General features: G+C 44.8%; 1 protein-coding gene across 4 annotated transcripts in view; it reads right to left on the minus strand.

Moving 5' to 3' along the window:
• The window catches only part of Stox2 (storkhead box 2), a 238,591-nt gene that overhangs the window by 100,831 nt on the left and 111,756 nt on the right, over positions 1-26,004 (minus strand). Inside the window, exon 1 of one of the 4 annotated variants that reach the window (XM_034519973.2) lies at positions 2,889-3,937. The exons of the other annotated variants lie outside the window; for them this stretch is intronic. Coding sequence (XP_034375864.1) covers positions 2,889-3,054 — 166 coding nt within the window. The 5' untranslated portion in view covers positions 3,055-3,937. Of the gene's footprint in view, positions 1-2,888; positions 3,938-26,004 lie in introns of those variants that run through there. 4 annotated transcript variants of the gene reach the window in all.

Consider the following 26,004-nt stretch of genomic DNA (forward strand, 5'->3'; position numbering starts at 1 on the left):
TCACAACTGAAAGGTTCAGTTTTCTACACAGCTGTCTTCTTGCAAGACCTGATCAACACTCTATGTGTCTGCTCTGACCTTGGAAGCCTAAATTTTCTCCTGAAGGAAGCTGAAAAAAACAAGGACAAAGGTCAAGCCCTCTGCTATAAATCACATTCGACACTGGTGACTACTTATTACTGGTTAGAAATGGTGCTGCCTCACTAAAACTTATAGAGGCCTACACCTCTACTTGACGCTCCTACTGTGTGCTAGATAACTGCACTAAACCCAGGATAGCTATCAGCATGTATTTCTTTTAAAATGTCCTGGGACTGTTCTCATTTCCCAGATGTTTTTTAAAAAATTATTTCCCTTAATTTTCATATTTTCTGGAGGGATTTCTAAAAAGTCTCCCACAAACTGAAGCTATTGTAGATTTTTAGCACATTTATTTAATTTTAATTTTATTTTATTTTATTTTTTGAAGAGACTTACCATGTTCTCTGAATCCAAATAATTTACCTACAACAAACTGTCCTTGACTGAGTCAAGGAAATGGTGACACCAATGACTGGGCTAACAGAAGGAAGTGTCAAGGGCCTTCATGTCCCTAAGCCACTTCATTTCCTAGTTCATGCTATGAGACCCGAAACAAAGCTTGCACCCAGGACAACCAACTTGATACAAGTACATCGGCTTCCCATTTTGTAGGAGGGGCTTCCTCCAAATGATCTCTATGGGTCTCATACATCTTCTAGCACCTCCCACTTGCTGAAAGGAGCCAAATTTGGGGAAGGAAATGATAAGATACTTTTCCTCTCCTGCAATAAGCATCCCAAAAGTTACACAGGAGAAAGGGCTCTCTGACCTCTCAATGCTCAGATAGACACTTAGTATCCATTATTTCTTTCAATGAACCCTAGATCTGCTTTTCATTCCACGGACTAGCTGACATTTATTTATTTACAATAAAGCAATAAATAACAGCTCTCCTTCCTAGGCAAAGGCCAAGTTCTGTCCAACCCTGCATCCTCACAAGAATCTAGCAAGACACTTGTCTTAGGGAACACTCCATCAAATGCTGAACCTCTCTCCTTAGGTTCCTTTGCTCTCAGCAGTAACCTGACGTTGAATTGAACCACCAACTCAAAATAGATTATCTCAGAAAGACCACCTGACCATCTGCAGGTCATGGAATGAGCGAATCATGTAAAATTGGAAGCCTCTTCCTCGTGCCCTCAAAAAAAAAAAAAAGTCTCACAGCACTGGGTGATCATGGACCTTCTTTTGCAAAGTCTGAAAATGTGATCACAAGGAAGCAACGATGAGACAGATAAAAATAGACTCCTCGGGAGTATGCCTGACATTATTAAGGAGTCTTGCAGGCTTGTGAGAGAGCTGATAGCCACCTGCCCTCCAACAGCTCTGCATTTAGTGTCAATTCTGGTTTCTGCGGTAGGGGGTGGAGGGCAGGAAAGAGAGGCTTGGTGAGGATGCAGTGAAAGCATCCAAAACCCTAAGTGACGGAAGCCTGGGATTAGCTGAACACTTTTGTGTACGTAAGGCTTATGGACATGGTGTTTCGGGGTCCAGTTGGACCTAGGCTTGCAGTACATTGACTGCCACGAGTCTAAAGAATAGAGCAACCACAGCCACTATTTAGATTACTTAAGCATAAACTGTGGTTGTTACTTCCTTTCCAAATCTGGTTTGTCACAAGAGAGAAAATCCAGGGAGTGTGAATGCCAGAATAGCATGCAAGATGCTTATGTTGCCTGATTTTGCAATAAAAGGGATAGTTACTTTTATTGAGGCTTTTCTGGGAATGGAGTCATGGTCACGGTACATTTTTTAAGTGTGAGATACTGACCTCAATTTAAAAGGATTTGCTTGTTTGTGGGGAACGTGAAGCTTGACTGTAAGTACCAACCACAAGCTTAAAACAATCTCCCCAGTTAAGACAGGGTTTAGGGTGATTTGCTATAGGGACTTGGTTTTCGAATAAAGTCTCCACGCTCCCATTACATTGCGTTTAAAAGCAAATTCTTTCCAGAATAAAAACATTTTCACACCCTTACTTGTAAGGAACACAAAATGCAAGGATCGCAGGATTTCCCCCCTTCAGCATCTCCGGGACAGTATCACAAGCCAGGAAGCAAAGCCAGTGAATGAGATTCAAAGAGAACCAGCTCATAAGAGGAGGCTCTGAACAGTCACCGCTTTTTCACAAGAAGCCTATTTTTGAAGCCTTCAAATCTACAACCATTGTGTTTGTCCTTCCCATCCGGCATGCAAAACACGATACAGCCTCCATTCCATCCACAGCGCTGATGCAACCTATGCTAAGTCCACGCACAATCGTGCGAGCGTTCCATATGCAAACACGCCACGACCCCCTCCCCAAGCATTCAATGAGCTCCACAGCATAGCTCCTGCGTACAAAATGAGCCAGCCTCAGACGGACATGGACAGAGCCTTCCCCCTGCCTTGAATCTCCAGAACGGTGCAGAGAACCTGTTCCTTTTCTTAAAAGGGGGCAGGGAGTGTTTAAATACCCTCTAAGGTAACTAGCCATAATGCAGGCAGGCACAGGAGAACCTGGTACTGCGGGCAACCCAGGACGCAGGCTCGCCTTTCACAAAGCTCAGGGAAGGCTGCAGCCATCCTATCTCCCTGCAGACCAGACGCTTGGCTCGATCCCCCTCCCCGATTTTACCTAACTCTCCAACCCCATATTGAGAGGGCCTGCTGCGGATCTTACAGAGGTACAAAATGGTGGATGGGAGCTAATTTTTTCCTGCTCTTCCCATAACTCGGCACATCCATCACCGCAGGTCCTCTACCCCAAGTCCCCAACTGGCCGCGGCGCACTGATCACAGCCGGCAGCTGAACGGTGCTTACCAACCTGATGTCATGTAGCCCCTAGAAGCCTGGGGCGCGAAGGCCGCGGGGAAGCGCTTGTGCAGACGGTAGTCCTTCTCGCTGCGGGACCTCATGCGGTCCGAGGCCCGGTCTGAAAAATCCGAGCTAGGCCAGGCTCGCCGCAAGGTTGTGCTCCGGGTCTTCTTCATGGTGGGGAAGGGCGACCCTGGTGCCCCGATAGTGGGGCCTCAGCGCCAGGGCGCAGCGCGCTGCTTCATCCGTCTACCGAGGCCACGACCCGGGAGGACTCTGCGCACATTTTTTTTCCCCAGCCCCCTCTTCTCGTCGGTGTCTACACCGCCGGCGGCAGGTCCGGCCCTCCCCACGCCCCCCCACGCCCCCACGGAGAAGGCTCGGATTTTACACTCGTCCCACAATGCATTCCACTTCATTTGCAATCCGCGGGGCTTCCAGCTTCCAGATTCCTGGGGGGGAAGGCACGTCGGGAGGCTCGGCGGCCGGGAGGGGGCGGCCGGGGTGGGGGCGCCGAGACTTGCAGCGTGGAAGCAATGGGAGAGCAGACAATGGCCCGATTCAGCGCAGGAGTGCTTAGCCAACTGTGCGCCACAGCACAAAAGACCCAAACAAATGAGGAAGCCGAGGCCTCCGGGGGCCGACCCGGGATCGCACGCCCCGGCAGCTTGACCGGTGGGCGGCAGCCCCAACCGCACTAGGAGGCTTCAGCGCGAGGCGTGGGGATGACAGCGTCTGAGTCGCGTCCCCCCGGACCTCCCAGCCGCGAGGCCCGCAGTCCCCGGCGCCCGCAGCCTCTGCTTCTCTCTCGCAGTCCTCGGGAGGCAGTCTTCATTCCAGAGGCTCGAACGGGGGGCGCGCGGGAGCACTGGGACCGCCGCTGCGACAACGCAGGAACAGAGCCCCGTTGGGTGCTGGCGACCGCGGCGCGGCGTTAGGCTTCCTCCTTCCTAGGCTGGCGGGGGCGCGGGAGGGTGGGGGCGCGTGGCGACACGCGTGGGTCCCCCGCCGCAGGCATACTCCTACTCACGGGCCGCGGCGGCTGCGGAGCCCGGCGATCGGCCCCCGCGCGGGGCCATCGCGGCTCGGGGACTAGGGCGCTGCGCTCTGGCACCGCCGGAAGCGGGACGGCTACCCAGTGTCATGCTAATCTCCGGGCTGCGCGGAGACTCAGCGTGGATCCCCGCAGCAAAGCCCCGGCGGCGGCGGCGACGGCGGCGGCGACGACGGCGGTGGCGCGGGGCCTGGGCCCTGCGGATGACACCGCGCGGATCGTTCCACGTCTTTCCGATGGTCCCTCCCCCTCGCTCCGAGGGCTAGCCTTCGTGGGAACGCGCCGATCTGCGGCGCCCGGCCTGGCCCACCTGCGCCCAGCCGGAGACACGGGGCGCCGCGAACGCGCGGGGACGCCAGGCCCACGCCGACTGCCACGCGCCAACGGCCTGCGCCCTCCGCGATCCCGAGTGGAAGTCACTCCCCAGTGGCCTGGCTGCGCTGGCGGGCCCGGGGCCTCTGCACCGCCGGGCCCTGCACAGCTGTTTATGGTCCAAGCACCAATCGCTGCAGGACAGCGGTGCGCGCGGAGGAGGGGGCGCGGGCCAGACGCGAGGTCACGCCGAGTTAAAGGCGCCCGGCCTGGCCGCCAGCCCCGCCACGCGCCGCCACTCCCATTCTTATCCGCCACTCTCACCTCCCCATTTGGGTTGCCAAAAATGCGTTTTGAGCTATAAACAAGGAGAATAAACCTGATTGCCTCTGGAGGTGATCTGTCATTTCCCGTTTGAGCTGTTTTTTTTTTTTTCCTTTTTTTTTTTTTTTTTTTTAATGCATCTGTGACAAGGAGACGTTCCCAATCATTTTAAAGGTGGCATTCCACGCTGATGGGTGACAAGATGCAGAGCCAGCAATAGGAAGCCTTCGTAGAGACTTGTGCTCAGCAGTCGGAGGGCCTTAAAGGGTTAAGATTCGGGAAGCCCTGGCAAGGCATCCAGGAGGCAGAGAGGCAATGAGGTAGAAGAGTGGCCATCATCTGTCTCCAGTATGCGTCTTGGTAATGCATAGCCACAATAACCTCTCTGTAGATACCAAGGGGGCGGGCATAAAAAGCCACAAGTCGCATATAAAACCTATAACTATATCAAGCAATATTAATTACTAACTACAAACCTATTTGCTAATGTTCGGCGGCCTCATTCTACATTCAAGACAAGCCCTTAAAAGATACCCTTTGCTAAAATGGCAAGGAACAGAAGGACGACTGCTTTAGAAGAATCAGTGTGTAAAGGGCCATAGAAGTGATTTCTGTTCATGTTTTCACAAATGCGAGTTATTGATGTTCAGGTATCTCAAATCAACAAAACAACAATCCTCATGAGGCTAAACCGGTCACACGAATTTCTGCAGTAATTATGACTTCAGAGTGACCGTGATCATGTGACAACCTTGGTATTCATTCACTGGGAAGATTAAGTAGGCAAAATACCAAATATGGCCCCATGCAATGAAAGGTCTAGTAGAAAAGAAGTGCAGAAAGCTGAGTTAAAAGCCAAAATTTGTGCCACGTTTTCTGAAGAAGCATTAACCTCTATGGAACAGGCCAGGAGCTGGGGCCTAAATATAGCCTGAGGAGCCCCTCAGAGAGTGAAGGAGTTGGTGTCCTGGGCTATGGGAACAATGCAAAGGTCCTGGAGTCTAAGTGAGTCTTGGTTTCTGTTGGAAGAAATGCAAGAAGGCCAATATGACTGGAGTCAGAACTGAGCAAGAAAGCCGTGGGCGATGAGGTCTTAGAGAGGGAGAGTAGATCATGCAGGGACTTGCTGGCCGTGCTCAAGCTTTTATTTTCTACTCTTGATGGACTGGGGGCCACAGAAGGGCTCGAAGCAAAAATCCAGCCATCATTTTATAATTTCTATGTAGAAGGGAGTTTAGAGAGGTTAATATAAGGTGAGGGGAGGCTGGTTGGGAATTACATGTAATATGTAAAAAAAAAAAAAAAAAAGTCATCATGTTCACACTGCAAAAGGTTGAGTGTGCTGGTGTATCTTTGAAGAGGAGAAGCTGCAGTCGGTCTCAGTCACTTGTGACAACAGACCTTGCAACGAAGTGAGAGCATCCAGTGGTCAAGCAGCCAGAGCAGACCCATAAGAAGCAGGCAGTAAATACGCCAGGGCTCTCAGAACCCAGATGAAGCATGAAGCAGGTATGGTAGCCCCCACACCCTACTCACCACCCACCCACCCCCACCACTGTCAGTAACTGACTCACCTACATCTGCTAACAATGTGCGAGGGTCACACCAAGAGAAAGAATGAATACAGCCACTGGGAAAGTCAGGTTCAGCACACCTGTGCTACGGAAAAGACTGCTTTGCTCATGTGACTCCGGGATCCCTAGCCACAACTTCTAATCTCCAAGCTCTCCCTAAGACAATAACATATCCTAGTCATGAACAATCCACCAAGCCAGCCCATTGTTGGGAACCCCAATATTCAATCTGGGAAATTCACAACGAAAATTTAATTGCTTGGGAGACAGCTTAGTCACAAGAATGGGGAGCTGAGTTATACAACCCACAATCCACATAAAAAGAGGCCAGGTGCACGCATGTAAATCCAGCACTGGAGGGACAGAGACTTGAGGATCCCTGTGGCTCCCTGGTCAGACAGTCAATCAGAATCAGAGATCCTCAGACACAGACTGTGTCAGATCAGATCCAGGCGAGGGCAGAGACAGACACCGTCTCAAAATAAATAAATAAATAAATAAATAAATAAATAAATAAATAAATGGACAGCACCTGAAGAACAATACCTAAAATGAATCTTTGGCCTCCACCCACCCACATGTACACGCTGTGCATGTGCTCCCAACCTCACCCACACAAACACACACATGCACAAATCCATATACGCATGTACACACACATATAGAAATATACAGGTAAATAAACTTAAACATGCTGTATACCCATACACACAACAATGGCTAAGCAAGTCCATTTTCTAAAATTAAGGTTTTTGAATCGAGCTTAAGAAACATTTGCATATTTGGTTTTATGTATGAGATCATAAATACTAATTAGATCTGGTTTGTAACTTGACTTTGATTGTGTCATTGTTCTTAGACTTAAGATGGAAAATTGTAAGAAGCTTGACTGAGATTCTCCTTTAAAATTTGAACCATTTAAAATGGTCAGATTTGTCACTGTTGAGTGAATTTAAGAGGCACGGAAGTGTGCACCCCAGACAGTAGGGACAGCTTGTTCTAGTTGTTTTTGCTCAGTGTCCTAACTAGGTGACTAGAAAAGGCTATTAAACACTTGGGAAGATTTGAGCTGAAGTCTTCCCCAGTCAGATATGTCAACTGTTTTTAAAATTTTGAATATACCAAATATACAATATTAAAAATAAAAGGAATAAACTCAAATGAATTTTTGATTTTTATATCAAAGCATTATCAACAGAAAAAAATGTCTTACAGAATGGGAGAAAAATGCAAGCCATAAATCTAATAAGGGATTAATATCCCCAATACAGAGAGAATTGTTAAAACTCAAAGCAACAACAACAACATGCACATATACACACACCAAATAACTTAATCCAAAAGCTTCAAAATGGACACACAGATAGACAATAAGAATAAGCACATAAGGGCTGGAGAGATGGCTCAGCTATTAACACTAAAATCACAAATGAAAATATAACTATAATCACATAAAAATCCTCAACATCACTAATCATCAGAAAAATCCATGTATTTATCAAAATACTTCTCAAAAGTATTATAAAGATACACCTTACAACCTTCAGGAAGGCCATTATCAAAATCAGGTGGGGAGAGAAGGAAAGAAAGCACTCCCATGTGTAGAGACATTAGGACCCCTATGTAGAGTAGGCAAGATTGAATAAACAGTATGTCAATGCTTCAAAAAGTTAAAAACAGGATTAAATATGATCCGGTAAGCCCACGTATGAATATGTGCCCAAATGAACTGAATGCAAGGCATGAGAGAGAGATTTGCAAGCAATGTTCATAGAGGCTTTATTCATCGACATCAAATCGTGAGAACAACTGGTTTTCCATCAGTGCATAAACAAAACTCAGCTTATCCCTACAGTGGGATATTACTCAGCCTCCAAAAGGAAGGGCAGTTTTAAATCTGCTACAACCCAGATGAATCATGAGGACACCATGCTAAATGAAACGTCAGTCACAACAAAACAAATACAGTCCCCCACTTACACGAAGTAGAACAATCAAAATCCCAAGAGCGGATAGAAGAGTGGCTTCTGGAGCTAAGGTGCCTGGGCAGGGCTAGGGAGCTACTGGGTAATGGGACAGAGGGATGGACAGGGGGTTTCAGCTTTATAAGAAGATGGTCATGGAACTGAAAAGCAGGAATGAGTACTAATTTTCTGATGTATTCCATCTTACTGGGCACCTTACAATAGCTAAGATGGAACTTTTATATTATGTGTATCTGGCACCATAATGATAATTTTATAATACTAGGATGCGTGAAAAAGCCGTAGGGAATCGTTTGAATTTATGTCGGCCTAAAATTACATATAATATGTATAAATGTATGTATGTATGTAGTGTGTGTGTGTGTGTGTGTGTGTGTGCACGTGCACTTATATGTTCAATGAAGGTACCCAACTAGGAGTGATAACGCTATCCCCAAGAGCCATAGTATATCTAACAAGAATCCCCAATAGCAGGCATGAGAAATCTCCCTTTGAGATGTTGGTCAGGAGAGTTCAAAGGACTACCAAAACAATCTGGACTATTGCTCTTGCCCTTGGTCACCTCCCAGAATTTGAAGGTAAAGACCCTGTTGCTGAAGATGCAATGTACTTCAGACATAAGACTTGGAGAAACTGAGCAGAGTATGACCTAGAATCCTCCTCCCTGAGGACTGGCTTTCATAATACCTGAAGGTGTCATGCAAGCCACCAAAGGATGAAGGTGATCAATACTCCTACCCAGCTATGACATCTAAAAACAACAACAATCGCAGAATGACAAGATATCCCCCAGATGCTATAATGACAGCTACAATTGGAAGGTAACCAACAGTTGTCTAATTAGACTTAAAGCTTACACAATGGGATGGAAATCATGCCTGGCGCTGTAAACCTAGCCAAATTCTCATGACAGATGAGGCCACAGAACCTAGAGAAGAACATACAACAGCCATGGCCCTAAACCAGTGTCATCTCTAACTTCATTTTACACAGTTATCTTTATGCCCACAGGAGTATGTAAAGTGGCATCCTTTATCAAAGAAACCTGTCATGGCAGCAGGTGAAGCCATTACAGAAAACCATAGCTGGTCCAATGCAGAGAACATCCGATCATTGGGTGTACAGCCCCAGTAGAGAACATGTCAGAAGAGAAGAGGACCAGGACCTCTCCTGAAAGGTTTACCTCTTCTATATATGAAAGGGAAGCTACACTCGTGAAATCTTAACAACAGCATTGCCCAAACAAGAGCTGAATAATGACAACATCCCTGACATCATCGCAACATGGATGGCGGAAGTCTCACAAAGCCCCACCCCTAAAGGAAGAGCCATAGATAATATCCGATGAGAGAGGAAGAATACCAGTCTTTCCCTGGGAGGAACTCCCTAATTAGCTATCCAATACCAAGTGGTCAGCCCCAAAAACATGTACATACAAGCAACACTAAATTGACTCAGCAGGTTTTATTTATATGTTTACTAATTCATATAAATACGTATAATGATAATAATTAACAAAAAATATGCCAGAAACTTGATAGGAGAAAAGACACAGAAAGTACTGGAGGGAAAGAAACATTATATGAAATGTAATCAATTTGATAATAATAATAATAATAATAATAATAATAATAATAATAATAATAATTAAATATACCAAATTTGAAGGTACAAATCAAGTTAAAGTATATTTACCTATGACCCTTCATAGGCCTAACTATTCAATAAAGAAAATTTAGATTTCAATTTAACCTGATCACTCTCACCCGTACCATCATTTCTCTTTCAATGCCATTACAAATATATTAGTCAAATGCTACAATGAAAAACCAAAAAGCAGCAGCCATTTTATAGAAGCAGGCAGGGCAGCAAGAGACTCATAAAAACCAAATCCGGCTTTTATTTAACTTTGATATACTGTTTCTTAATACACTACTATTTTTTTAAAAACTGAATTAAGTCCAAATCTTCATTATTAGATTTCATTTTTTAATGGCCCAAATCAAATTGTTCTCCACACCTGATCAGACTTTACCAGAAAATTTGCATATGGGGCCACATGTGACCTCTCCAAGTCCAATCAGGTTCCAGTCAAGGTTTCAGACAGATTAAAAAGAGAAGGGTGCTTTGCCTGTAGTGTGTGTGACCTCTGATCTGAAGAGGAGGCAGTTCTGTGTGTGCCAAGCCTTCACTTTTGGTCATGCTCTTGCCTTCTTTATTGTAGATGTGCAACTATCTGGGGTGCAAGATGAAGCCTCAACATCAACTATGTGATGTATCTTAGTTACAGTTTCCATTGCTGTGAAGAGACACCATGACCATGGCAACTCTTATAGAGGAAACCATTTAATTGGGGCTGGCTTACAGTTTTAGACCATTATCATCATGGCAGAAAGCACCTCATAGCACAGGCAGTCACAGCACAGAATAAGGAGCTGAGAGTTCATATCTTGATCTGCAGGTAGCAAAAGGAGACTGTGTGTCACACCGGGTGTAGCTTGAGGATATGAGACCTCAAAGCCTACCCACACAGTGACACACTTCCTCCAACAAGGCTGCACCTATTCAACAAAGACACGCCTCCTAATAGTGCCACTCCCTATGGGCCAAGCATTCAAAACATGAGTCTATGGGGGCCATTCCTATTCAAATCACCACATGATGGGAGAAGGAAGTTGCCCCACCACAATCTTCAGAGAAGACATTGATTTATATGTATCAGCATAGGCAATAACAGAACATAGAGGGCTGGCAAGCAAGGTGGCATCTATGATACCCTGTAGCAGCCCTGGCTGAGCTGGATAAACTTCACAAGAAGGATCGTGTGTCTGAGCAAACTCATAGCAAGGTGAGCTCCAACACAGGGCGCAGAAGCCTAGCCAAGAGTCAACCCAGCGACTGTATCTACTCAAAGGCCACTCAAAGGCTTTGGAAACATCGTGTGGACCTACCTCACTTTATGAGTGAGACAAGTTCATCCCAGATCCCCACTGTTGGGTTATCTCCAGGACCCCTGTGGTGGGTCCCTGAGCACTGGGTTCTCTGGGCTGGCCAACTGGTAAACCAGTCTCCAGCCCTTTGAATCTGGCATCTTCCTCTTCAGAGAGTGGCCAGGTGTTCCAGAGGCTAAAGAGGACTTCGGGAGCTCTGGGCATGAGAAGAGACACCAAATACAGATCCAGTGACAGAAAGATCCTCCGCCCAGTGTGGGGGAAAGGCCTGGGAACTCCTGAAAGATTTAATGTTGCTTTTCTGTATTAAAAATACCAAATGAAAGAAAAAGATGAGAGACAGGGAACTGTGGTCAGCTGGCGGCACTGAGGTGGTACTCTCCACGTCACTCACTTGCCTTCTGAGGCTACCTCACTGAGATTGTTTTCACTGGTGGGAACCCACAGCCATTTATTCTTCAGCCAGGATGGAGCTCACTGTTTGGAGGAAGGAAGGGGTGTTTGTCACTTTGGGGAAGCGAGGCTAGCCTGCCATCTCTTCCTAGCTTCTAAAACACAGCAAGACCCTGTTGTACAATAGCATGCCTTCTCATTCGAATGCCTTCAACTGGTTGGAGGTATCCCCTCCAACCTGGGTATCCCCTAAAGGACAGGGGTAAGCGGACATGTGTTTAAAAGATGCGACCCAGCCAGCTGGCTGCAGACAAGAGTGAGGGAATGCTGGGATGATGGCAACCTGTCAATAAGGAGCCATGGTGGTAGGCTGCCAGGTGTATAAACTTCCTGACAAAAATGAGCTTTGCAGCTAAAGGGAGTGTTCTATGGTATCTGCCACGAAAGCCACACCTTCAAACTGCCGCTGGAGGCAGGACTAATGCACTGCTGGAGGATAGCCTAGAGGACAAGATGGCCTGACTGCAAGGACAGATTTAAGTTTGAACTTGAATTCTAGCAGAAACGGGGAAAGGAGGGGAAACAAGAAGCGTTATCAAGACAGCTTTGCAAGTATTGGTGGGAGAGGAGGGGAGACAGAGGCCACATCACCAGACTTTATGAGCTCCTGTCTTCACACACACACACACACACACACACAGAGAGAGAGAGAGAGAGAGAGAGAGAGAGAGAGAGAGAGAGGAGACTAGGAGTCGTTTGAGTTTTAAACCCATTCTTTTCTTGAACCTTGAAGCACTCATCACTACGAGACTCCTGACTGGTTCTTTCCCACCTCTTTTTGCAGTTAGGTGATTCCTAATGACATACACATATATTTCTCCTCCTATTAATATAAATAAGCATCTCTTAACTGTCTACTCCACTCACATGATTTCTTGTTGGCCAGTGTTGTCCACTTCTTCCTCGTTGGCTTGTCTCCACTACCATTCTCCCCTGGCTCTCTGACTCCTTGGTGTCACCTCTTGATGAAGTAGCACAGGCTACTCTCCAAATTTTGTCCCAGTCCCTTCTGTATGGTTGCAAGCTCACTCACAGAGCTCAACAACACCCTTTGCTTTCTTTGAACCACCGTAAGTCAATGTATTCTAAAGCCCACCTTACCATCCCCTTCCTTGCTCACCAGCCTACACATGCTGATATTCTGCTATCAGTAGATCTCCTTGGATATTTCGTGGATAACCAGCTCATTCTACTCACTGCACAAAATTCACCACTATCCTCCTTACGCTCCCAATTTCTCAGCTCATTTTTGTTTTCTTTAAGTGTCTTGTGTGCATGTGTTCTGCCTGTGCATGCGTGTGTACAGACGCGCAGGTGAGCGCCCAGAGGTAAGATAGGGTGTCCTGCTCTATCTCTCTTCCCCTTAAAACCTTGAAACAGAGTCTCTCACTGAACCTGGAGGCAGACCTGGTAGCCAGCAAGTGCCTGTGATCCTCCTGTCTCCACTCCCTATATTGCTGGGGCAATAGATGTACCCATCAGCAGCCCCTGCTTTTCATGAGGGCAGAGAGATTCACATATAGGTATCACACTTGTAGCAAATGTTTTTACTGAACCATCTCTCCAGCCCTACCTCTACGGTCTTGCCCAGTGACCATAGTCTCACAATCCGTCAACCCAGATAGGAATCGGGGAAACTGTCTCCATTTCTCCTCTCTCTGGTTCTGACTTTTCACTCACCACCTAGACTCTGCCCATAACTCCACTGGGTCACTAGATTCTGTGCTTCTACTACTGTCTTATACACTGGAGGTTCAAGTCAAGGCTCTCTCTGGGGAAGGTAAAGACAGGCCATAAACTGAAAATCAGATCACTTGCAAAAATATAAACACTCAATAAAATAAGACAATGTTGCAAAATCTAAAAGCTGAAACAAAATACATGCGAGGTAGACATGGCGATACATACCTATAATCCCAGAACTCAGGATAGAAAAGACTATCTGGGTCAGCCTGGGCTAACACACACTCACACACTCACACGCGTGCGCGCACACACACAGTGGTGTGGGGGAAACGGGGACAAACTTCATGCAATCATATGCCTAACTTATTTGTTAGAAGAACTTCCAAAACAAGCCTTTTAATACGAAAATCAAATGTGAGAATCAGTAATTTGGTTCAATATTAAATAGTTTAAAGCCATCATTGGAATGTATAGCAAAATAATTAGATACTTCAGTTTGTATATTAACTAGCATGGAGCTGCCCCAATTCACAAGTGAATGCAGTCTGAGATGAGATAATGGAAAATATTGAACCATCTTCTCTGGCAAGGCTAGGCTGTCATAGTGAAAGTACTTAGTTTTGTTCAGTGAACTTTGTTACCGGAAGTTATTCTGCATAGGGCATATATTTAATAACACCTACACATTCTTCTTTGGGAAAATACACTCAAGGGTTGTATCAAGCTTACAAAATGCTCTTCAACGTTATTAAGATATATTTTCACTGCCGGCAAGATGGCCTAGCAGGTAAAGGAGCTTGCTGCCAAGCAAGTCTAAGGACATGAGTTCGATCCCTGGCAAAGAAAGAAATGAATCCCAAAAGTTTTCTTCTCAATAGCACACGCATGCAGGACATTTGTGTGATCCCCTTGTGTCCTGCTCACACACAATAAATAGATGAGGTTTTTTTTTTTTTCAATCAACCTTGAGGAGTCTTTAACTCTCTTTACTCAAAGACACCAGCTAAACAAAATCCAGTGTATGCCCTGTGAGCCCAAGTATAGCTCAGTCACTTTTATTTCTTCCAGTGAGTGTGTATGTGCAGATATATGTGTATGTGCGGGTGCACGTGTATATGTGTATACATACCTGTGGAATCAGAGCTTGCCTCAGGCATTATTTCGCAGGATCCTCTCACTGGGCCCTGATGTTCAAAGCTAAGGCTAGGGAGGCTGACCACAGAGCCCCACGTTGTTCCTTACTAGTAATGGTATGGCAAAATACCACTAATCCTTTTTTTTTTCCCTAACCTTGAGTACGGAGGCTCAGACTTGCACAGCAAGCATCCCATTGGCTAAGCCTGCCCCATGAATCACCTTTTAAAAATCTGTCTCATTTTGAAATATTGTTTTTGTACATTAGCTCACGCTGCAGCTACATCTGTGTATTTGAAGATGCAAAAGTTAACTCAAGTGAGTGAAAAATAGCACATAATTTAATCTTTTACAGAACTTGGAACAGCCCAGAACCCTCCCACAGAGAATAGATTTGCTCTAAAGCTGTGGTTCTCCAACTGTGGCAACCCCTTTGTGGAATGAGGGGCACACAACCCTTTCACAGGGGTCGCCTAAGACCATCCAGCATATCAGATATTTGCATTGCCATTCATAACAGCGGTGAAATTACAGTTATGAACTATCAACAAAAGTGATTTTATGCTGGGGGGTCTTCACAACATGAAAAACTGTATTAAAGGGTCAAAGCATTAGGAAGGTTGAGAACCACTGCACTAGAGAGACCCAAAGTTTGTCTGATACCCAAATGGCCAACAGCAGGCTCTCCCTCGTGAAATCTGAGCTTGAGAATGAGGCAGGCTGAAGCAGAAGTCACAGGTTGATGTTGGAAGAGGAAAACGAAATTCAGTTACCTGATATGCATGACTGACAAGTTTAAAAACCTTTCCCCACCCCACCCCATTTTCCACACACATCTCTGGCTTCTGCTGTGGAAATGACAGAGATTAGCATTTGCTTCTCCTGCCAAGCTCCAAGAAGCAGAGCAAGACTTTTGCCATAGCCTCTTCACGTGTTTCCTATGGCTCCTCACTCACCCAACTTGCAAAGACTAATTGAAATCCCTTGGGTTCTGTGAGTCCCTTGGGTTATCATGACTGACACTGACCTCGATGTATTTAAATCGTAAGAACGAGCATTGGGTAACTCTCACCATTTCATTTTTTAAAAAATGCATACTTTATATTTATGTTCCACAAATCCTGGGATTTTTGTGTTGTAGAAAATATTCATGGCCGCTTCTCTCTCTCATTAAAAAAAATCATGACAGGAGCGGTGAGATGGCTCAGCAGGTGAAGAAGCCTGCCACCAAGCCTGACAACCTGAGCTTGAGCCCTAGAACTCACGCAGTAGAAGGAGAAACCGACTTCTAAGCGTTGACCTCTGACCTCCACTTTTGTCACATGGCACATGTGCACCACCACCCCCAAATACACACACACACACACACACACACACACACACACACACACACACACATAGATGTAACTTTTATATATTTTTTTAATTGTGAAGATCAAGAAAGCTATAAATCCAGAAATAAATACTGGCAAAACAATAATGGGAAACAAACCACAAAAGTACAAGACAATGATCCGCTCACACAGATACACCCCAACTCTGTAGAGCATGCTGCAACCAGACGCCCCTAACCAGCAACTCTCCCAGTTTCTATTTCTGAGACTTTGTGTTCTTTACTTAAAAGATCGCTATATGCACAGGTTTCCACATGTTTGTTCTCCTGAGATCCCAGGGCAACAGCACCCTGGGCTTCTATCACTATGGATACAAAACACAAAATATATCCATCCTCCAACACCACTTCCTGTCTTTGGTTGTCTTGAAGCCAAAGGAAGACACTGGGTATCCTGGTCTATCACCACTCTGCCTTATTCACTTGGGACGGGGTCTCTTCACTGAACCTGACCTTTACATATTTTGGTTAGACTGGCTGATAAGCAAAGTGCAAAATTCTTCCTGTCTACAGAAACACACACACACTAGAATTGGAGATATCGGAGCATGTGGCCACAACCTAACTTTTCACACTGTGAATCCAAACCCATGATTTGCATGGCAAGTGGTCTTACCCCCAATACTTGTACTTAAAGAAAAAATAAATAAGCCTTTATGGAGACCCCAGGGAGAAGATAAACCCTCTTCAGATATAGAACACCCTAGCTGAACAAAGCAGCAAAGGCAGGAGTTACATCTCTAAGGCTCAGAGACACTAAGCAATTGGTCCAGAGATTGAAGAACTAGAATTCCCTTCTGAGGATTCCCTATCCAAGATGTTTCTCCGCCCTGCCTCCACCGCCTCTGTAATACCTAATATGAGCTATTACTAGATACAGGGTTCTTCGTGCTCACTGCCCCACGGGTAACACAAAGTTCACACAAACCTTTGTCTCAGTAGACTATCTTCCAGTGTTGAAGCGATCTTCTGAATAAGTACTTATGAATATGTGCACAGGAATATGAGAAGACAGATTTACTCAGATGCCTCCAAGAACTGACCCCCAACCCCCACCCCAGCTTCCCTCCAACCCTCATTTCCACAGATGGGGCACGAGGAAGGCGGAGTTAAGCACTCATGTTTCCTTCAGACTAGTCAGGAGCATTTTCTTTTCTCATTCTGTTTGTAGGTCAGCACGGAGCTCCTTCCCTGACCCACAAAAGCCCAAACTGCTACTAGATTTGGAAGGATGGATCACCTCTCTGTCTTGTAGCTTCCAGTGACTGAGGAAGTATTTTACAGGGACAATTTAAAAGAGGCCAAGTTCAAATGCTTCCTGCCTTATCCAAGTTCACTCATAGTGTTTATATTCTTGTTTGCTTGCTTGTTTTTAGAACTCCAGGCATTTACATTTTTAAGACTCGATTATGTAAGAATTCCTAGGGCTGGGGAGGTGGCTCAGTGGTAAGAATGCAAAACCGAAGACATGAGATGGGATCCCAGACACCCATGTAAAAACCCTGGTGCAGCCTGTAACCTCACAGACAGGAGGCTCACTAGGGCTTGCTGATTGTCAGCATAGCTAGCTCCAAGGTTGAGTGACAGGCCCTAACTCAAGGGAATATGAGGGACAGTGGCCTCCACCTGTGCACATCCATATACACATATAACACATACACAAAGTAAAAAGGAAATACAGAACTTCTTCATTAGTTCCAGTGATGTTCATATGACTTGGTCATGGCTTTAACTGACATAGAATGAAAACTACACAGCCATTATTAATAACGTCTTCAGAGTTGACTTGAACGGCTTGTTTGAAACACTTTCCCCACATTTAAGAGCTTAAGTATTAAGTTTCTGGAGTCATATGACATGAGGAAGGTGTGGCTGAAGGTGGATTCTCTAATGTTTTTGCACAGGTTACTAGTTAATAACAGTCTGCAGGAGATTTTAAGCCGTATTACCACCTATTACTCAACCAGGATAAGTAAATACATTTATTTATTTGTGTGTGTCTGTATATGTGCACACACGTGTCACAGCCTGCCTGTGGAAGTCACAGGGCCAATGGTGAAGAGTTGGTTTTCCCTTTCCAACATGTGAGTTGTAGGATCAATTCAGGTTGTCAGGCTTGGCAGCAAGCACTTTCACAAGCTTGCTCCTGACCATGAATGAGAATGAATCTGATCTCCAGATCTCACACTAAGAACACCAAGAATAATGGTGACTACCACCTAGTGGCAATCCTACCTCTAGGAGTGCAGGGCAAGACAGAAGCTGGGGGATCTGTAGCTCCTTGACCATCTGACCAAATAGGTGAGTTCCAAGAGGTCCTATACCCACAAAACAAGGAGGCTAGCATTTGAGTAATGGCACGCAAGGTTGACCTCTGACCTCCACAAGCATGTGTACACATAGACATAGAGACAGAGAAACAGACACAGAAAAAAAACACACACACACATACACACATACACACACACACACACACACGCATACACACACACACTGTGGGATGGGAAGAACAGGAGTTCAAAAATATATCTTCTGTAAAATAAATATGTACATTTAAGTTTGGGCATAAAAAATTACCAATAAGATCAGATTTGTGTGTGTGTATATGTATATGTCTGTGTGTGTATGTCTGTGTGTATATTGTGACTGTCTGTCTGTGTATATGTCTCTCTCTGTGTATATGTGTGTGTCTATATGTTACACATATATGTGAGTATGTCTGTGTGTATGTATTGTGTCTGTCTATCTGTGTATATGTCTGTGTGTGTCTATATGTATATGTCTGTGCGCATATATCTCTGTGTGTGCATTGAGTCTGTCTGTATATATGTCTGTGTGTGTGTGTGTGAGAGAGAGAGAGAGAGAGAGAGACAGAGAGAGACAGAGAGAGAGAAAGAGAGAGAGAGAGATGGGGGAATAACCCTGTCTGCTTTCTTTCACCCCTAAGTAGAAGGGCAACAACTTTGTAAGATGCATATCAAATAGGTATCACTACAATTTTGTTTCTTTAAAATGGAAAAGAGAGAGTGGGGGAATTGCACATGCTGCTAGATGGTTCCTTCTCTCCTGCTTTCCCAGCCTCCCTAGAGAACCAGACAGTACAGGTGCAAAGAGGCCACTACCTCCTTCCAGTCCTCCAAGCTACAGGCTCTCTGGCAGAACAGAAGAGCAGAGCAGAGAGGCAAGTCAGAACAGTCCTCATGGGAAGGTGCCTCAGCACACAAAGCCAACTAGATCTACAACCTATGCCTCCCTTCAGCCTTCGAGCAGGTATCCGTATGGTCACACTCTGCCACCAAAAAGACAGGAACCTACAGGCATCAGCCTCATTGGTGAGAAAATGGGAGGCCATGCTGGAAATTTGGATAGAGCCCAATGCAAATGAGAAGCCACTAGATGATGGTTCTCAACATTTGGGAGTCGCATACCAGATATCCTGCATATCAGATACTTATATTACCATTCACAACAGTTATGAAAAAGTAGTGAAATAATTTTATGTTTGGGGTCACCACAACATGAGAAACTGTATTAAAGTGTTGAAGAATTAGGAAGGTTGAGAACCCCTGCTCCAGAAAGAGACAGGTGGCAATAAAGGAAACAGAAAGTTGAACTCAGACATTTAATGGGGCACAATTTTGTTTCCAAAGAATCTCAGAGACTAATTTTCAAACGATATCTGATCTGGCTTCCTGACTCTACAAAGTCTGTGTTCATACATCTCTAGCTCCCTGGAGGCAAGCTTCCCATAGATTTTTTTTCCAGAGTCTTAATATATTTTTAAACTTAAACTATTTGAGTTATAGGAATAAGGGAATCCCTCATGGTGGGTTCTGACAAATCAATATATTCCTGTAACACTTGGGAGGTAGAAGAGGGAGACCAAAAGCCCAAGGCCAGCCTTGGACTATGGGAGACAGTCTGTCTTAAAAATAAACACATAAACAGATAAATAACAACTCAAAGATCCTGAAACAATCCAAACACAATTGTCTAGTATGAGAAGTCCGAGTCTGTGTAGGTTAGAACATCCTTTACTTTGATATTATTACATTTTATTATCCCACGCCAACCTCAGAAACTAAACTGTGAAAGTTGAATAGGAAGTGACTTCGTGTACTTGTCAGAGTCCATGTGATCAAACTTGTAGAAAGTCAGGGCAAAGAGCTGCAGGCTTCCCAGAAGTGTCTCAGAGGCCTCAGTCAGAACAGAAGGAAGCCCTGAACTGCCTGGAGGGGCACACATCTCTCTGACAATACCTTCAAAATTTTGTTCAGCAAGGGTTGTTTTCCCTACAAAACCTTTGTTAATGGCAGTGTAGCTCAGAAGATATAGGAATGCATTAGAATTGGAATATGCCTACCAGCAAATAAATCCAACTGGTCTACCTCCTAGCTAGATGACCTTAGGTCTGCCCACTTCTCCCCTTCTTCTCTGGCTTGAGGAGAAAAATATCCAACTCTTCCTGTAAAACATCCTGATTAAAATAGTGGCCAGGCAATTAGTCCATGCTCTGTAAGTCGTAAGGAAATTGCTTTCAGGATAAGTCTTTACCTGGTCCAGGACTGAACATACATCTTTCTGCCTGCCATGTTATCACACGGAGTAAGTCAAACATTCTGTTTCTTTTCTACACCTGCTCCTCACTGTGCATTTGTCATTGGTTATCCTTCAGAATTCTAACTTTAGAGAATGTAAAATTAAAGCTGGTGAGACAGCTTAGCAGGTGAAGGCACCCGCTGTCAAACCTGGCAACCTGAGTGCGATCCCTGGGACCTGCATGGTAGAAAGAGAGAACCAGCTCCTGAAAAATGTCCTCTAGCCTCGATTCCAATGCAGTGGCACATGCAAACTCACACCCATGCACATATGTACACATAATGAATAAATGAAATATTAAAAAAAAGTTAAAGTTAATCATTATCGCTATTGTCTCAAGCAACTTGGACCACAGTGTTTCAACACTGGGCATGCACACATGCATGTGTCTCTGTTTTCAGCTGCCCAGTGTTGTTTTGCCCCTCACTTTCTGCTTCTTTTCCTTTCTTTCTTCTCTCTTTAGTGGCTGTTTTAAGTAGTCAAACCTTGATGTGATTTATCCAAGTTCCCTAGTTGCTTCGTTCTGCATACCGAAAGCCAGTTCCGGTGTATAAAAGTTTACTCAAAAATTAACCTCCTTTTAAAAATCAAGATATACATGGTCTGCTATGTTGATGGATATAGGCACAAACAGCGTGTGAAAGGAATGGGCAAGGCTCCATTCACAAAGGGTTCCATTCACAAAGCACCCCATTCACAAGTCCATTGAATTAGGCTAAGTTCATTGTTTTGGTTTTTTACAGTGTTGTTTGTTGCAAGTATCTGTGCAAGTTTGCTAAGCACGCTGTAACAAACACCCACAAACGACAGCGGTTCATCAACAGGAATTGTAGTTCAAGATCAAGGGATGATTCCCCTGTAGGCTGTGAGGGAGAATATGTTCATCACTAGTTTCTGGTGGCCACGGGGCAGTCTCTGATGTCCATCTGGCCTCTGTTCTATTGTCTTGCCTTCACATGGTCCTATTCTTATGTCTGTATCGAAGTTTTTTATAAGTTTTTTATATACCATTATAATAGTAGTGACCACCCTACTCTCCAATGAACTCACCATAATAAAATTTATGTGCAGTGATCCTCTGTGCACACAGCATCCTATTCAGAAATACTGAGGTCTAAGACAGCCACATACAAATCTGGGGGGTGGACAATTTAAATCACAGCAGTATTATTTAGGACTATCTGTCAACTCTTCCAGATTTCTAAAGTTAGATTCATTAGAAAAAGGAAAGAAAAGAAATTAAAGGCAGGTGTAGTAGTACTTACCTGGGGTTGCTGAGGTGGGAGGAGGAGAGAATCGGAACTTTCAGGCTAGCCTGGGCTACACAGTAAGACACTGTATCAAAACAAAACCAAGAAATGAATGAACTAAATACTTCAGTGAGCAGATGGCCTATCCATGTATCAAGTACTTCTTAACTAAGTCCAAAAAAGTGAAACAACCCTTTTGGAAAATCTGTGCTTCCTCTACATAGGAAGCAGCCAGCTTAGTGTCTGTGCCCAGGAAGAAATGATGCCTCTGCACAAAGTCCAGGAGCAAGTGGCCCGGCAGTTGTGCCTCACGGTACTGGCATCACCTCATAGTTTGAGCATTATCCAAAAGGATGGCAAGGGGGGAGGGTAGAGAAGAGAAGCGCGGGAGATGCTTAAGTCTCATTAACAGGAGCAAGTCTGTCTCGCCACTCTGAAGCACTGTGAAACAACACGCTTGCTTGCCAAGCCCCAGGGCCCAGAAATCAGCAAGTCAGAATAAGACACAGAGCCTGGTGGGGATCAGGCAAGAAGACGGGTTCCCAACCCAATTACACTGTGCTGTCTGAGTGTGGCAGCCAGCCCTCACAATGTCCCCTCCTCCAGGCTGCTCCCAGGCTAGGAAGAAGTAGGGCAAGGGACTCTCGAGGCTAGCCAGCATTTAGGTGGTGTGTCAGAAAGACAATGTGTGGAGAACCTGCAGCCATGCCTTCCCAAGTGAGATGCATGGGCCCTGAGTGCCTGGGCGGTCAAGTTCCTCAGCTGTCAAGTGGGAGTGAGAGTAGACCTCTGGAGGCTTCATCAGTCTCAGTCAGGTTAGACCTTGTAAACTGGTCTAAACAAGCCTGAGAAAGAAGAACCATTACAAACGGGAGCTGATAGAGGTTGAGGGTTTGTCATCCAGAAAAAAATAAAATAAAATAAAATCCAAGCAGTTACACATTTTGAATGTTTTCTGCCTTCCAGCGTTTACCTCCAGAGGTGTTGCATTATGAAATTTTAATGCATAAAATTATTAAAAGATAATGTATAAAATACCCACCCTGCCAAAGCATCTCAAATTCCCCCAAACTTCTGATACCACGCATTTCGGATAAGGGTTCTCGGCATTCATACACTTTAGGGATCAGAGGCTAGGGGGCTGAGAGCCTTGAATGTTCATCCTTCAAAAATAGAAAGCCTATTCTCTCAGATAATAAAACAAAACTGGGGTTTGGGGAGATGGCTGAGCCAATAAAGCCATTTTGCATCTATGAGAAGCCGAGTCCGACCCACAGAACTCACGTTAAAAAAGATAGGAGTGGTAGAGAGAACATAGTTGTCTCCCCAGCTCTGGGGAGGCAGAGCCAGCTCATGTAGGGAGCTTGCCGCAAAGCCTACATAATGGGTTAGGTGGGTCCAGATGCCAGGAAAGAATCTATCTAAAAGAAACAAACAAATAAACAAATGCAGACAAACAAAACCAGAGGGTGGGGCTTGAGGATTAATAAGTGGAGTTAACCCCTGCCCCCCATCGCATGCACCCGTGCAACATGCACTCCTCCCAACACACACCAAAAACAAGCAAACGAAAGAAGAAGCAAAGAGTAGAAAAAAGAAGGCACATGGATAAAACTGTGTTCTCTAGAACTGTATTTCCCTTCCATGGGGCAGGAGGACACAGACGGACCTCGGGTACCTGGCTGCTACTCCAGAGAGCTTGTCTTAAAACATGGGCTTTGAAGCATGGATGTACATCCTGAATAGAGAGCACGTATGAGAAACAAAACCTTCAGCAAAGTCCAAAATCTCCATTAAGACATCATTCCCTCCAAAGTTAAACGGGGCAAGTGGCTGTCTGCTAACACTGTGTGAGGAATGAATATGAGCGTGGACTCAGTTATGAGTTACGTACTCAGCTAACAATCTGTTCACTGGTCAATCATTAGTAAGACCCACGCTTTTACTAAATGGGGAAGGCAGGTAGATGCAGGGCCTCGGGTAGCTCTTGGGGTTTTTTTGTTTGTTTGTTTTGTTTTTCTTTTTTCTTTTTTTTAATTGGATATTTTATTTACATTTCAGATGCCATTCCCTTTCCCCATTTCCCCTCCCTAGAAAACCCCTATCCCATATCCCCTTTTCCTTTTTGCTTTTATACAATTTTTTTAACTGTTAATCAAAGGCTTTATAAGTTTGGTATTGCTCAATCAGAAGTGTAACCCAATACCCAACCTAGATATATCAACTATCTTTGATTGGTGGAGACACGTGAACATCTGCCTCCATGCCCCCTCCTTTTTCTCTCTTTCTCTCTCATCACCTAGCTTCTCTTCTCCTTCTTCTCCTCTCCTTATTTCTTCTCTTCCTCTCAGTACTTCTTCCCCCTTAGCTCTTCCTACATATCAACCTTCCTGTTAAAATAAAACCTTTCTCTCTAAATACAATTAGAGCATAATTATGCCTATTTGTATCAGTGAGGTACAAGATAGTCCTGATACTCAGTCCATCATTTTGTTGACTAACCAGAACCTCTGTCATCTCTCCTAACTAACACACTTAGTTCTGAACCTGGCTTTTTTCTTGGCTTTAGAATGAATGTTAGCTGAAGACCATCCACTCAGATCTTTTCTCTCAAAGTGAATAGCCAGGATTGGCTATGAGACTATAAGTTTCAACCCCATCAGAAATCCAGAATGACTGAGTTAACTGAAATTATGGGAAGCACAAAGCATAGCTTCTAAAACTTAGCCAATTTATAGAGACCGCTGAACACCTGGACAGTCCCTATACTACAGAATGTTGGAGCATCAAATCTTCAGCCTTCTGGCCCAGAATCATCTGACAGACCTTAGTGATGCAGAATTATTAAGGGCTGATTACTCTGTCTAGGCAGATATAATCAGTCGACTATTCTGCAAGTGTGTCCTTTTCTGGACAGTAATTTGTCTGTAGATTGAAAGAGGCAATTCTTGCCTAGTGGCTGTCTCCCCACAGCTGGAGTAACTCCAAAGATGCTCAATTTCTTCTTAGAATCCAAGACAGGAAGCTGTCAGGAGCAGACAGGTCTCTAATCAAAATGAACATTAATATAGAAATGTTTGTAACATCAATTCTGTGGACTTCTGACATTTTGAAAACCAACTATCCATGTAAGGTAATCTGGACTGTTGTCTGTTAACTCCTCTCAGCTATTTCTAAATAAAATATAGAAAACACCCTAACAATAAACTCAAAGCCATGAATTTGCTATAGTCCCTTAACTCACAGGCTAACCATCCCAAATCAGTTACAAAAGTTAAAGAAGGACTGGGTCTAAGCCTTGTATTCCTATATGTATTGTACAGGTACAATGCCCATGAGAGCTCTTACAGTGCCCTTGTGATAATTAAGGGGAAGCATCGATTTCACCGTAAGGATGTATTCGCTCCTCTCCACAATAATGGTGAAGGAGACAATATAGATGGATGGGGAAAGGTTTGTCATGAAGGGTGGTTTGTTCTGGGTTCAACAGATAGAATGGGTGTCTCCTGCGGGTCCGTGTACTGAATATTTGGCCACCATTTGGTATTGCTATTTTTGAAAGAATCTGGAAGCTTCAGAACCTAGCTAGAGGAAGTGGGTCACTGGGACAGGTCCTTCTGAGTGCCTGCTTCTCTTCACTTCCTACCCTCAAGATAGTGAAGAAGGGCATCCTCCAGACACATCCACCACCATGATTTTTCATCCAAGTGCACAGGGACAGGAGTCCAAGGACTGAACACTTCCTCCCTTAAATTCCTGCCAGGCTTCCCGAGGTGAATAAGAGATGTCCCTGACAGTTTGGGCATTTGTATGTGTGATTCCCAGCTGGGGTGCTCTTTGAGGAGGCTCAGGAGGTGTGGCCTTGTTAGAGGAAGTACATCATCAGGTGTGAGTTGAGAGGTAAAAGACTTGCTCTTTAAATAGTTCTCTTTCTTACTGCTTCATGACTGTGGTTCACGATGTGAGTTTTCAGGATCTGCTCAAGCCGCTCATCCCTCCCGCCTGCTGCCTCCACTCCACCATCACAGACTCACCCTCCGGAGCCGTAAACCTAAATGAACTTGTGATGATGTATTCTCACGTCAATAGAAGAGATGTAACTGGAGAAGGAAGCCAACACTTAAGAGCAATGCTCTCCTAGGGGGATAGAGGGAATTGGAGGATGGTTAAAAGGCAAGGCTAACTGGTGTGTTTCTCTTTTCCTATGGATCTTGCCCTGAAAATGCTTGCTTAGTTTCAGCCTGGAATCTTCTTATATGCACATGGGAAGAGCTGCAACCATTCCGAGCACTGCTCAAGAATCATCTTTCTCTACTCTCTCTTGATGTACAAGGGCTCCCAGTGGCCTCGCAGTCATGCAAATGGGCTTAGTCTTAGGACCTGTGGTAGGAATATCCTCTTTACAAAGCAC

Source organism: Arvicanthis niloticus, chromosome 16, assembly GCF_011762505.2.
Source record: "Arvicanthis niloticus isolate mArvNil1 chromosome 16, mArvNil1.pat.X, whole genome shotgun sequence".
Classification (NCBI taxonomy): Eukaryota; Metazoa; Chordata; class Mammalia; order Rodentia; family Muridae; genus Arvicanthis; species Arvicanthis niloticus.